This window comes from Fukomys damarensis, unplaced genomic scaffold (assembly GCF_012274545.1).
Source record: "Fukomys damarensis isolate Sample0158 unplaced genomic scaffold, DMR_v1.0_HiC HiC_scaffold_25, whole genome shotgun sequence".
NCBI classification, from domain to species: Eukaryota; Metazoa; Chordata; class Mammalia; order Rodentia; family Bathyergidae; genus Fukomys; species Fukomys damarensis.
The window spans coordinates 733,810-748,417 of NW_022900937.1; the positions used below are offsets into that span (position 1 = coordinate 733,810).

General features: G+C 43.4%; 2 protein-coding genes across 5 annotated transcripts in view; one reads left to right on the top strand and one right to left on the bottom strand.

Annotated features, from left to right (window-relative positions):
* The window catches only part of LOC117283334, a 15,273-nt gene extending 8,102 nt beyond the window's left edge, over positions 1-7,171 (top strand). Inside the window, exon 3 of the mRNA XM_033755987.1 lies at positions 7,091-7,171. Within this exon, the coding sequence (XP_033611878.1) occupies positions 7,091-7,171 (81 nt within the window). The remainder of the gene's footprint in view (positions 1-7,090) is intronic.
* A 747-nt stretch (positions 7,172-7,918) lies between these two features.
* Positions 7,919-14,608, bottom strand: part of Larp7 (La ribonucleoprotein 7, transcriptional regulator) — a 22,692-nt gene continuing 16,002 nt past the window's right edge. For all 4 annotated transcript variants that reach the window (XM_033755999.1, XM_010641506.3, XM_033755997.1 and 1 more), the window contains 3 exons: positions 12,602-12,761; positions 12,321-12,412; positions 7,919-8,207 (listed from right to left, as the gene is read on the bottom strand). In XM_033755999.1, the coding sequence (XP_033611890.1) occupies positions 8,127-8,207; positions 12,321-12,412; positions 12,602-12,761 (333 nt within the window). In that variant the 3' untranslated portion in view covers positions 7,919-8,126. The remainder of the gene's footprint in view (positions 8,208-12,320; positions 12,413-12,601; positions 12,762-14,608) is intronic.

A 14,608-nucleotide genomic window follows, 5' to 3' on the forward strand; every position in this document is an offset into this window, starting at 1 on the left:
GCTTCAGCCTTTTTTTTTTTTTGGTACCAGGGATTGAACTCCGGAACTTATGCTTGTGAGGCAGGAGCTGTGCTGCTGAGCTAAAGCAGCATTTTTTGTTTTTTTGTGGTGCCAGGGATTGAACTCGAGGGACCTTCCGCTTGTGAAGCAGGTGGTGGCACCACTGAGCTAAGTCCCCAGCCCAGGAAGTTTTATAAATAAGAATAATTATTTGCAATATTATATCTTTTTTCTGCTACTTATATTTTTTCCATCAAGTTTACTGGTACTTTTTTTTTTTAACGTTTTTTGTTTTTGTGGTATCGGGGATCAAACTCAGGCCCTTGCGCTTGCAAAGCAGGGTGCAGAACCACTGAGCTAAATCCCTGGCTACTGGTACTTTTTAGGTGTACAGCACAGTCACATTCATCATTGGGATCTTGTACCTTTACATGATGGATTTGGGTTCTTATTTTCTCTCCATACCCCTGCCCTCCCTTCACCCACTCCACCCTTCCCTATTTACAAACACTTGGTTTCCCTTTTTTTCTCTTCTTGTATTTTTTCTTTCTTTTTGGTCCGGGGAACAAGCTAGGGTCCTTCTGCTTGCGAGGCAGGAAGCAGAACCGCTGAGCTACATCCCCGGCCTTCCCATATTTCTTCTTTTCCCTTCTTTCCTCTTCCTTACCCCTCCTCCCACCTCCCCGACTCCTTTAGCTCTTTTCTTCCTATTCCACAATATCAAGGATCCTTATTTACACTTTTAGTTTTGTAAAACCCAGAGAAACTATTCCGTATTTGGTCATGTGTCCTATTTATTTCACTTACGAATATGGCCTCAGGCTGGGGATTTAGCTCAGTGGTTCAAACGCCTGCCTTGTAAGCACAGGGATCTGAGTTCGATCCCCCGTACCAAAAAAAGAGAAAAGAGTATGGCCTCAACGTGGATCCACTTAGCTTTATATGTCTCCAGTTTCTTGTTCTTTATGGCTGAGTAGTGCTCCATTTTATAGGAAAGTTCACATCCTTTTTTTTTTTTGTGTGCCAGGGATTGAACTCGGGACCTTGCACTTGCAAGGCAGGCAGCAGAACAACGGAGCACAATGTGGAGTATATATGGGCTTTCACTCCCAGAAGCAACAGTGTTCAAGTCCCAGCTCAAATGCTCATTAACATTGTAATTTCAGCTGAATGAACTTACCTTTTCTGTACTTCTATTTTATATCAGTAGAAATGAACTAATAATAATTGCTATGAGAATTTAGAAAGCATAAAATATATCAATCTTCTAACACACACCTAGCCATTTATGAGCAGCTGTTATTTTTTGTTTGTTTGTTTGTTTTTTGAGACAGGGTCTCACTATATAGTTGAGACTAAACTGGAACTCACTATGCAGCCCAAGTTGGTCTCAAACTCACAGCAATCCACCTGCCTCAGACTCCTCAGTGCTGGGATTACAGGCATGCACCACCACGCCCGGCCAGGCTGCTTATATTCTTAATGTGAAATAGTTCTAACTGAAGTGATTTGTGCTAGAAAATCACTCTTGACATTACAAATTGCATTATGCAAAACTAGCTTAGGTTTTCTTGGAAAGTCTTAAGTATATGTAGAACAAGCTCTAAAATACGTGTGTGTGGGAGTAGTAGGGACTGAACTTATAGCCTTATGCATGGTATACAAGCACCCTTCCTTTAAAAATTTTTTTAGGCAGTATGGCAGTGCATACCTGTGATCCCAGCATTGGGGAGGCTGAGGCAGGAGAATCGCTATGAGTTTGTGGCCAGCCTGGGCTACATAGTGAATTCAAGCCCAGCCTGGACCATATAGCATGACTTTCAGAAAATGTGTCCCAAAACTTTAGCTGAGTGTAGTACTACAAACTTACAGTCCCAGCACTCTAGGAGTCTGAGGCAGGAGGATCACAAGTTTGAGCTCTGTCTGGGCAACTGAGCAACTTACAAAACCCTATCACAAAATTAAAGGGAGGGTGGTGATATAGCTCAGCAAGAATTCTTAGTACTGAAAGAACATTTTTTTTTTTTTTTTGGTGCCCAGGATCACAGTTGGGACCTTGCACTTACAAGGCCAGAGGCAGAACCATTGAGCTAAATCCCCGCCCAAGAACATTATTTTCAAGTGGGGACCTTACTGAATGTCTTGCCCAGGCTGGCCTCCAGTTAGTGACGCTCCTGCCTCTGAACTGCATTTTGGAGCCACGGCACTGTCACCTCAGGCAAACCTGGGAAGTCCTTGCTGGGATGTTTGCAAATACTGTCAGCTGCACTTAGGACAAGTGCATCTAAAAATAAAAGGCAGACAGCGGAAGGAGGGAGACAGAGCTCTGTGCAGTGGGAAGGGAACCGAGAGATGGGGTGGCAGATGGAAAAGGAACGAAGGTGTGCTGTGCGTGCACCGATCCACGGGAGGAATGACACACACTGCACACACTAATAAAAGTGAGAGACAGCCCCGCCTATATCACACAGCACTGTCAGACAGAAGCAGGACCAGAGCTGAAACAGCCTGGACAATTCCTGGGAGTCAAAACTATCAAATAATGGAGGAAATGTGACATGTAGGAGTGTTTAGTATGAACCCTGAGCTCTTTTTTTGTTTTTTGAGACAGGGTCTCACTATGTAGTTGAGACTGACCTAGAACTCACTATGTAGCCCAGGCTGGTCTCGAACTCACAGCGATCCTCCTGCCTCAGCCTTCCAAGTGCTGGGATTACAGGCATGCACCACCGCACCCGGCCTCTTTTCTTTTTTAAGACAGGGTCTGTGTAGCTCTGGCCTTGAATCCCCTGTAACCCTCCTGCCTCAGCCTCGCTACCGTTGGGATTATACATATACACCACAATTTTTTTCATTTCAGTTTTTAAATTTCGTTTTATTGGTTGTGCCGGGGGATGAACCCAGGGCCTTGTGCATGCTACATAATGCTGTTACTTGGATTTCTATTCAATTTCCTAAAATGGCCCTGAATTTAGTCTTCTTGCCTCAGCCTTCAGAGTAACTCGAATTACAGATATGTACCACCAAGCCAGGATAAACAAAATTTCTTTGTAGCACATGACTACATTAACCATCAAAAGTTGGTACAGGATAAAAGCCAGGCGTGGTGGCGCACACCTGTAATCCCAGCACTCGGGAGGCTAAGGCAGGAGGATGGCTGTGAGTTCGAGACCAGTCTGGGCTAGTGAGTTCCAGGTCAAAAAAAAAAAAGGGGGAGCCAGGGCTTTGGCTCAGTGGTTCCGCAGCCTGCCTTGCAAGCGCAAGGGCCAGAGTTTGATCCCCAATACCACAAAAACAAAAACAAAATCTTAAATGTTGGTACATATAGATGACATTTCTTAATTCTTTAAAAATATTTTTAGCTAGGGTTGTAGCTCAGTGGTGCCATGTCTGCCTGGAAAGCAGCAAGGTCCTGAGTTCAAGTCCTAGTACCAGAAAAAACAAGGAAAAAAATGTTTTTAATATATAATTTTTTTTTTTTGTCCTGGCAATTAAACACAGCGCCTGCAGCAGGCGAGGTGAGCGCCCCACCACTGAGCCACCCCGGCCTCAGCAGACAGTGTCGGCACCCTCGGAACAGCCCTGTTCTCCAGACGTCTGCAGCCTCAGCAGAAGTTTCACTGTCTTAGGTTCTTTTTTCTCTCGTTGCTGAGACAAAACACCCAATACCCAGAGTTGAAAGGGAAAGGTTTATTTAGCTCACAATTTGGAGAGGCTTTAGTCCATAATCGGCTGGCTCCACGGTGGGAGGCAGAGGGGCCACAGTTCAGGGGGTGGAAGACAGCCAAGCCACCAGGTGAGCCGGGCAGAGGCGAAAGCTCGGGAGCCCTCAGCAGCATCTCCCTGGCCTCTGGTCTCACGCACACTACTTAGGGCTGGCAGCACACATACCCGTAACCCTAGTGCCCTTGAGCCTAGCGCTGTACCATGAATCAACGCCAGGAAAGCCCCGCTGTGACTGCAGGAAGCTTTGGGGAGACACCTAAAGCCAAGCCACAAGCACATGCACAGATGCACACTCACACACTTCCACACACGCAACACCAAAGGCCAAGCGCCCTTGCCCGGGTGTCGGTAGAGAAGACAGGACCTGTGCCCTTGGCCACGAAGATAAGGCTAACGAGACCCAGCAGCTGCTGATGTCACGTCTCTGACCACAGAGAACTGGATCATAGGCTCTAAATTCACACCTAAAACAATCAGGTTCCTGTGTTTTAGGTCCTGGGGATTGAACCCAGACCCTTCTCACCAGCTACATCCCCAGCCACTTTTCACTTGGAGGAAAAAAACTTAATTGAGACAAGAGTCTCATTCTGTGGCCCAGGCTGGCTTTGAACTCATGGTTCTCCTGCCTGCCTCAGCCTCATGAGCACTGGGGTAACAGATATGGGCCCGTGCTTTTAAACAGCATCGACACGGAGAGCACACTAGGAAGTAGCAGCAGGTATGAGCCATGTGTCCCTGGCATGACAGAGTAACAGGTCTACTGGTGCTCAGAGTCTGGGGCACATTCAAGCTCAGGAAAAGGATACGGTGCCTTAGAAACCACAGTAAGAAGAGCTGCTGTGGTGGCAAACGCCTGTAATCCCAGCACCTGGGAGGCCGAGGCACACAGACCCTGACTCAGAAGAAAAAATAAATACATATAAAAACAAAGCCTGGGCTGGGGATTTAGCTCAGTGGTTCTGCCACCTGCCTCACAAGCACAAAGTCCTGAGTTCGACCCGTGGTGCCCAAAAACCCATAAAAAACAAAGCCTGATTCGGGTCGCCCGTGGTAGCATACGCCTGTAATCTCAGCTACTAACCAGGCTGAGGCACGAGGGCAGCACATTTGAAGCTAACCCAGGAAACTTGGTGAGACCCTGTCACAAAACAAAACGTGAAAAAGGGCTCTCTGGTAGGGCACCCCTGGGACCCATCCCCGGTCTCCAAAACTTGCACGTAAAACAAAACCAACCTGACGGGGGGAAAAACAATCTCTTCTTTTTGTGTTTTCTTGGTTTTTGTTTTGTTTTGTTACCGGGCATAAAACTTGGGTCCCTTCACTTACTTGTAAAGCAGGTGGCTGGAACCACTGAGCTATATCCCTGGCCCATTTTTGTGTTTTCTCGGTGGTAGTGGGGGAACTCAGAGAAGACAGCACTTTCTGGACAAAAAACCTTTCCAGAATATTTACTGTTCAGTAAATAGGAAGTTATGAAATGGCATAATACATGTGCAAAATTTGGTGACTTTCTTTGCACTTTCTTGTGTTATTTATGTAACTGAAATGAGGGAGATAATTTCTCCCTAAGGTTATTTTATTTTTATACTTTTATCCGGACTGGAGGTAATTTCATTTTCTTCATCCCCTCAGTCTATTTTTCAAACCTTTTTGGCTTTTTGAAAATCAAGAGACAGGGCAGACAGACTCGGTTTCCCTAGTAATTGCAACTAAAGCTCTCAAAAACTCCTTTGTGTTTGTTTTTTCCATTCCTTTAAAAAAAACTGTTTGGATTTCCTGAGTAATAGATATGCATGCTAATTATCAGTCCAATTGGTGACTGTCAAAATGTCCTGATGCAGCGGAAACCGGGAATCGGAATCTTCATGGGTTGCCGCTTCTTCTGCAGTTTTCAAGCAATTTCTAATCCTATGAATTCAAAATCGGTGTCTCACGGGGTGGCGTCAACAAGAGTTCCCTTTTTGAACATGATGACCATGGGGAAGCATTTCCTATCCTCCTATTTAGCTTTTAAAAGTTCACTGGATAAAAATAATGCATGTTTACGAAAGCACACAAACAAGACAGAATGCCAAAGCACAGTCTCCATCTTTAGCTCTTCCGACAACGTCCTGTGTATCACACTACAATGACTTCCTGTGTACCACACTAAAACGTGTGGAATCTGTGTAAAAGCGTGTGTATGTTTGTTTTAGGAAGGGAGATATATTTTCTTTTCTTTTGTTTGTTTGAGACAGAGTCTGGCTATGTAACCCAGGCTGGCCTTGGACTCGCGGTGACCCTCCTGCTTCAGCTTCCCAGAGAGATGGATGACAGGCGTGTGGCACCATGCCCGCAAGGAGACAGATGTATTTCTTCTTTTCCTTTCGGGTGCTGGGATTGAGCCGAGGCCTGGTGCCCACTAAGCACAGGCTCCACTGTGCTATACCCAGCCACGAGGGCAGCACCTCCTCTGTGGGTGCCTGTGGGCTGTGAGGACACACCCTGACTGTGACATCCTGTCCCTTTATGAGACCCCCACCCCTGCAGACTCTTCCAGATCCTGGGACTGAACCCAGGGACTTCACAACAAGCTACATGCTCAGGCCCCTCCTGTTTTCCTTTTTGAGACGGGGTCTAACTTGCCCAGGCTGGGCTCAAATTTGCTTTTCTTCTGCCCGTGCATTCCACAGTACCGGGATTACAGTTGTGCAGCTCCAAGCCCGGTCTATGGTTTTTCTTTTAGAAACCATCAGTGACCCAAAAGAACACTCAAACATATGAGGCCACCATTTGTTCTGGGTCCCGGGAGCGGCAGGGGCCTGCAGGAGGTTCCTCCTCCATCTCCAGGGTGGAAAGTCCACCGATCTTTCCTTAAACCTCCCCATACAGTTTTCAGTGCATCTTTACTGAGAAATCTAAAAGATATTGTTAATGCAACTGTTTTCTGTACTTAAGACTTTTAAAAATTTAGTACGTTCCAAGTGTGATTACATACACCACGGGGAGTTGGTACATGTATTATGTAACACATCTTAATTCTCATTTCCCCTCCTCTCTGAAACACTACATGATCTATAAGGGTTAGGTCACTTTCGTTCAGTTTTGGTGCTGTGTTTTTTCATATTTAAATAACATATAATCAATCATGGACAGATATATACCTGACACCCCAAGTGGAAGGCGGAAAGGTTTGCGTTGGCTCAGTCTGTAGAAGTTTTAGTGGATAACTGGTTGATTCCAAGGCAGAGTGGCACACAGCAGAGGGGCACAAAGACGAGAAACAGCTCGTGGCAGACAGAAGGTAGCAAAGCAACAAAGTACTGAGGAAGCAAATCCAAGCAACCTTCGCAGCTTCCTTCTGGCCCTTTCATATTCCACACAGGCTACCAGGCTCAGAGCCAAGCCAGTCAGCACCACACTAGATCTGGCCACCTCTGAAAAGGCCTCACCTCCACCCACATGAGGCTCTGGAGGACTTCTAGACACAACCACGACACACTGTTACCCAGGAAACTGTTCCCCAAGGACAGCTGAGGCTGGGCATGGTGGTGCACACCTGTAATTCCAGCACCCTAGAGGCTGAGGTACGAGAATCGAAAATGAGAGCCCAGCCCCCCAAATTTAGAAACCCTGTCACCAAATACACAATGAACTGGTATGGTGGCGCACATCTGTAATCTCAGCTCTCATGAGAATGAGGCAGGAGGATCACTGTGAGTTCCAGGACAGCTTGAACTACATAGGTAGGCCGTCTCAAAACCCTCCCAAAAACAAAGGCTGGGGATGCAGCTGATTGCAAAGGCCTGAGTTCAGTGCCCAGTAATGAAAGAGTGGAGCTAAGGGGAGACTTTGATTTTACTTGTTCATACCTCCAGTGTCTCCCGAGACCTTACCCGTCAGAGGGATTCCTAATGCTCTGGAACTATCTGAGCATCCCACCAGCCTCCCTTCTGCACAGCAGGCAGATGCCACTCTTGTGGGCGTACTGACCACAGGGCTCCAACTCCCCGCACCCCGTCTGCCAGGCATGGTGGCATACACCTGTAACTCTCAGCGCTTGGGAGGCTGAGGCAGGAGGACTGCTGACTTGGAGGTCAGCCTGGACTACAGATTGAGTTCAAGCCCAGCCTAAACTATAGAGCAAGACCCTGTACAAACAAATAAAATGACTTACAAAATCACTTGAGGTTTACAAATAATTTCAACCAATAAAATGTTTAATGGAAAACTGTAGTATACAATGGTCTGATTTCTAGAAAAAAAGTATTATTTACAAGTGAGCAGCCAAGGTGTTTCCTTTCATGAAATGTAGGTTTTAAATATTCATTCATTCAATGCACATTCATTATGTTGCTACTATAATAGAGCGACGGCCAGAGACATACTCAGGACCCAGTGGAACAGGGGAGCATTACTCTTCAGTCATACTCAGAAAATCGAATGTGTTTACTTGCTTGTTGAGTCTTTTCCAGTCTAATCTTTTCCGCTTTGGTGATTAACTAGAGAAAAAGAAATCAGAATGTATTCAATACCCACAAAAGTTACGACTACAAAAACTTCACAACTACCAGTTTGAATGAAATGTTTTGAGAGACAGATGAGATACTGCCTATGCCAAATCAATTCCGAACCAGCCCGTCTTCCCTCAGTTAAATCAAATGTTATTTAAGATCTTTCAGCTAAAGTCACTCTACACTGTAGCTTGTTGACCTTCCCTAGAAGATCAAGGACCTGCCCCCACCAGACCTGGATATGAACCCTCAAGAAGTAACTTCTGGGCTACGGATTTAGCTCAGTGGTTCCACCACCTGCCTCACAAGCACAAGGTCCTGAGTTTGATCCCCGGTACCAAAAACAAACAAACAAACAAAAAAGAAGTAACTTCCACGTAGAGCTATCCTCGGCCGGGGTGTGGGTTGGCGAGCGCCTATTTCTGGGCGAATTTCATGGAGCCTCTAGCATACTACTACAGCACAGCAGGGAGCTTCAGCTCCCAAGACTATCACAGAGCTGCCCAGATGGACCTGCAGGGCAGGCCCTGGAAGCTAAGGCCTCCACAATGTAAAAGGCAAAGCAAAAGCAAGCAGACCCTAGGAGAGAAGACCAAAGGCCCCATCCACGGAGGGAGTGATTTGTGTCACTGGCCCCATCAACATGGCCAGTATCAGTGTGAACTAAAGTCTCAGAGAAACTAAAAACTGCTTCCCCATCTGACCACAAGGACCTATTAAGAACAGCTGTGTCACCAGGTGTGGTGATGCACACCTGTAATCCCAGCACTCGGGAGGCTAAGGCAGGAGAATCCCTGTGAGTTCAAGACCAGCCTGGGCTACATAGTTCCAGGTCAGGCTCAACTACATAGTGAGACCCTGTCTCAAAAAACCAAAACCAAAACCAAAACCAAAACAAAACAAAACAAAACAAAAAAAGAACAGCTGCTATTTATTACACCCTTACATAAATTCTTGGTTGTTTTTAAAGAAGGCAAGTGAAATTACATGAACTGAAGAAAACCAATGAAAATGTTTGAAGTATTTCAAAAGTCTCCTTGATAGAAAAATTAAAACATATTATTTAGAATAAATGCAAATCTTTTTTTTTTTCTGTAGAAACAGAGTCAGGGGGTTGTAGCTCAGTGGTGCCTTGCCTGCCTGGCAAGCGTAAGGTCCTAAATTCGATCTCAGGTACCAAGAAAAAAGAAAAAACAGATTGTAATGAGTATTCACTTAAATAGTTTTGGCAAAAACAGATACACAAATATTTTAAAAACTGAAGAGAAAAGCCTCACTCTGCATCCAGTAGGGGGAGAGAGGCCCCGCCCCTTCCTAACATCAGACCAGGAGGAAGCACAGGGGAGGTCCTGGGCTGGGAGAAGAAACAAGTCCCTGGGCAGATCTCTCCTTCCTCTTCTTGGTCTTGTCATTAATTTACTTGTGCTTGATCTTTACATGGATAATAAACATTTTCTTTACCTACACATTGCTCTTTCCCTTTTTAATACAGTATAAAGTGCATAGAGATTAGGAAATTGTTGGTGGTTACTCTGGGTCATAACCCACAGTGTGAAAATTAGGGACCAGGATTTTTTCTCACTAATTCTTTAACTCAAGGATGAACCACAACGAATGTCATCATTATGTACTAAGAAAATTAAAAACAACAGCGACAACAAAAACGATAGGCCTGCCAATGCAGTGATGACCCTGAACTGTCCTGTCGGGGTGGTATTTGTGCCACTTTGGCAGAACCCTGAAAGTCAGGTTTTGTTTTTGTGTGTGTGTGGCACAGGGGATCAAACTGGGGCCCCTTGTGCTTGCAAGGCACTGACCACATTCCCAGGCCCAGCTGTTTTTTTATGAGCACTGCCGGGCAAGCCCTCCTGGCTCCCATGCTCCTCTCTGCTGTGAGACCACTTCTGCAGGAAATGCACCCGGCAGCCTGTCTGCTGGAACGTATCTCTTTCATTTTTCTTATCTGTAAACTTCATAAAGCAAGGGAGCTGTCATTCGCACACTCCAGTTCCAAGTTCAGTGGCCGACACAAAGGCTCATTTAAAAACTATCGCTGGGGATTTAGCTCGGTGGTTCCACTGCCTGCCTTGTAAGTGCAAGGACCCAAGTTCCATCCCCGGTACCCCCCAAAAACGTAAAATTTCGGGCCAGGGATTTAGCTCAGCCGTTTGGTGGCCTGCCTTGCAAGCACAAGGACCGAGTTCAAACCCCAGTACCCCCCACCAAAAAAAAAACAACTATCAGTGGCTGGGTAAGGTGGCTCACACCTCTACTCCCAGCTCTCTGGGAGGCTTAGCAAGGAGGATCACACTTTAGAAGCCAATATGGGGAATTTAGCAAGACCCTATCTCAAAAAAAAGGTCTGGGAATGTAGTTCAGTGAGAAGGCCTCAGGTTCCACCCCAGCATAGAAAAAACCAAACAAACCAAACAAAAACCATCAGGCCAGGGAAGTGGCTCAAGGACAGAGTGCTTGCCAAGCATTTCAGGCTCTGCGTTTAATCCTCAGCACAGTGGTGGTGGTAGGGGAAGAATAAAAATTTTCAGAAAAATTAGCTAAATTAACTAGCAAAGAGGTTCATCATGGCCGCTCTTCTAACCAGCTCCACGCAGCACCTCCTCTGCGGGACGCATTCTTTTCAGTTCACGCGACAGGAGCCAACTAGTTACTCCCTTAGCTTGAGCTGATTCTGCTTAGGAAGCCAGAGAAGCAGGTAAGGTGGGAAGAAATGGCCCACAAGTACCAGAGCTACTCAGTTTATAACGTTCCCCAGGTAATGTTATTTCCTTAACTCAAATTAAATTTTGACTCTCTCAATTTCTAAAGCTGAGATTAATTATTATGTCTCTCTAAATTTCTAAACCTGAGATTAATGATTATTAATTCCCAGTTAAAAATATAGCAGGTACAATTTAAATGAAATTTCATACCAAAGGATAAGATTTTTCTTTTTAACAAACAGCTTTCATTATCATTCTGGATTAATGAGTTTAACATTTCAATAATCTCAAGCAGGGTTTGAAATTAACACCTACAGCCTGACAGAGCTTTTAGGCAGGAAGGAGGCTCCCATCTCTGCAGCCTCAGTCTTTATGCAAGGAAGCAAAGCTAACAAAGACCAGTAGGAAACTTCCCCTAAATCTTCACACATTTCTGCAAAACACAGGGACTGATTTTTTAAGTTAAAAAAAAAAAAAAAAAAGAACCTAAATCCACGAGTAGAGTATGTGAAACGTGACTCTGACACAGGAACGGAAGTTCATCATTTTGGCTTTTCCTCAGACTTTTACAGTACAGTTCTAAACTCTGATGATGTTAATTACTGATTCCTATGTACTCTCTTTTCCTGTAAGAGTTTTATTTTTTTGGTACTGGGGATCAAACTCGGGTTCTTGTGCTTGCAAGGCAGGCGGCAGAACCACTGAGCTAAATCCCCAGCCCCAATAACTTTAAACTGTACTAAACTTTATAAGAATAATGATTTAAAAAAGGTAAACGAGCAACAACTTTAGTGCCACAATAATAAAAATACTGAAAGAGAAGCATGTTTTAAATTATAGAAGACAGCTTAAATTACTTGCTGACTATTCTAGAGAAAAAGGGACAAAGTGTATGACTGCTACAGGGAACACTATGCATGAAATTGTCAACATTGTATTTGTGGAAACTCCTATCTTTATAAACCACTCTAAATACACTGTGGTTTTTATCATTAACATCTTTTACAATCTTTTATGACCAAACTACGAAACACAGCAGCCCAAAATCAGGAATGAAAATCTAAGATATATCACTGGTTGAAAAGAAAGAAGGAAAAACGGGAAAATTATAAATTAAGACAATGCATCTTTGTGAAAAAAAAAAAATCCAATTTTATTTTTTTCGGGGGGTACCGGGGATTGAACTCAGGACCTTGCACTTACGAAGAAGGTAGCGGAACCACTAATTTTATGTATTTTTGAACCAAGGTGAATGGCGCGCTACTGGCATACTACTCTAATAGCAAAACCAATTTTATTTTATGATCATCTATTACTGATTATAGACAACATTTCACCGCCTAAAACATTCAGGGCATAAAATCGACAGCTGAATTACTACCTTCTCCGTGCCTCTCTTCTTTTCCCGAGGCTGATTGAGCTTGGCCTGTCTGTCTACCAGAATCTTCTGCCAGTACCTCTGTTCGTGATCACCTGCAAACAAACAAAGTGGCTGACCAGTGAACAAAATAAGGGTGCATATGCAAAAGATTCAAACCTCAGTAATGTAGTTACAGGAACAAAAACTCCCTGAGGATCCATCAGTCATACTCAGAAAATAGAAAACAATTACCCACAGTAATCATTGTTAGAAAGGAAAAAGAAATTTCTGTGGAGTTTTACCAGAAAGGACCTCAAGTTTCCAGCCGTGCTTCTTTTTAATCTCCGTGTGCCCATTCATTACTGCCTGGGCCGCCTCTGGAGTTTTAAATCTAGCATGACATTCTGTGTCTCCTTCGAGCAGATCAACATATACAACTTCTGAGATTGCTGCCAGCATATCCTGCATTGAAGGTGAGTATAAGACTGAAAATCAGTAATTAAAGTGTTCCATAAAAATCTACAACTATTTCAAGGGTTGTGTCAGAATGTGTCATAGGAATAAATCACTATATAGATTATTAACTATTGTATCAAATATCTCTTCTAAAAACACAGAAATGTTTTAAAAAGTAGATTCAAAAGAGAACCAACTTAACATCAACTGTAATTAATTTCCTTTCCTTGATTTTCAGCCTCAGAGTAAGAACTACGAGGGAGCATTCGACTCAGGACAACAGGCTGAGTGGGGCACACAGCCTCCCGCCCCCAGTCAGTCTGGGGTGCTGAGCACAAAGTGAAAGCCTTAAAGAAAAACAAGATTCGGGGAGGCCTGTTTTCACTCACCTGTAAAACTTCCCTTAGGATTTAAAATATGTGTAACAATCATTCAACTTTTTATATTGAATCATGAAACACAAGTTTCTCTGAAACTACAAAGAAAGATACTAGGGTTCTGGACTAGGTCTCACCAGGACAAAGCTCGAGAGCGCTTAAGTTTTAGATAAAATACTGAAGTAAGCTCTTCTAAACCAGCAGAGATCACCCAGCCAGGGAAAAGCTTTACCTAGAAGGCCTGCTGTGCAGGCAAATTAACTGGACTCCTGCATTCTTAATGGTTTTTCACAGCAGGTTCTGCAGGGTACTCAATGCATTTATGCAGGAATGTTGCACCAACTCTTGGTTCATCAACTTTCTTTCAGAGTGCTAAAGAAATACAGTGCGAGATTTCCAATAGGAAAAGGGTCTTATTTATCTCCTTTCCCTTTTGTTTTAACTCAGCTTTTAAAGACAAAACTAATGTAGGTCATCTTAAATGCTGAGTTTCTAGATATTTGAATTATACAAACAATTGAGCAGTACCTGAAAATGTTTCATCAGAGTAAAAAACATTTATTCGTTAATATTAAAAGATGGTTTAGTAAAGATCTGCAAATCTGTAATGCCACAGCTGATTTATCTTACCACTTAGCACACTATCACGAAACAAGGCACTAGGCAAATGTTTGCTGAGTCAATTTAAAAGAAAAGAGAATACACATGCCAATTCTTAATGCCTCATCTGTTAACAGTCCTAAATTTAGACAGAAAACATAAAAACAATATGTAATAGGGTAATGAAATTTGATTGTATTCACTGCTAGTAGAGAAATTTTATTTTTTTGGTAGCAGGGATGGAAGTACGGTTCTTCCACTTGCAAAGCAGGCTGCACCACTGAGCTAAATCCCCAGCCCTGTAATTGATTTTTCAGACTGATTAGATTACTACAATTCAAAAGATATTTACTAAATATCCATTATAATGTCAAGCTAATCTCCTGATTTAAAATCCTTAGAATTAATGACAAATTAGTCTGGTAATCACAAGGGCAAGTCCCAGACAGCCTTAACTACCGCCAGAGATCAGTTTTTGTTCTAGCAAAATGTAAACTAACTTGATGAATACAGTTAGTGATTATGATAATCACAAATAATTTGCAATTGATATAATTACCATTTAAATAATGAAAGTTCTTTTTTTGGGTGCTAGGTATATTGTACTTGAGTCTTTACATATGCTGAGCGTTCCCTTATATCTCTCAAATTTTTTAGCTTATTATCCTAAATTCTATATTGTTGTCATATCCAGAAATATAACCCAGTAAGAGAATTTGGGCTTGACTAAATTCCTCCCCAATACTGAAATGAGAAAGAAAATGTATGTCTTACTGACAGCTACAGTATTTCAAGGATAAGTTTGCAGATAAATGAAGCTTAGAGATCTTTATTGTGAAAAACCACCTGATTTTTTTTTTTTTTTTTTTGGTTTTT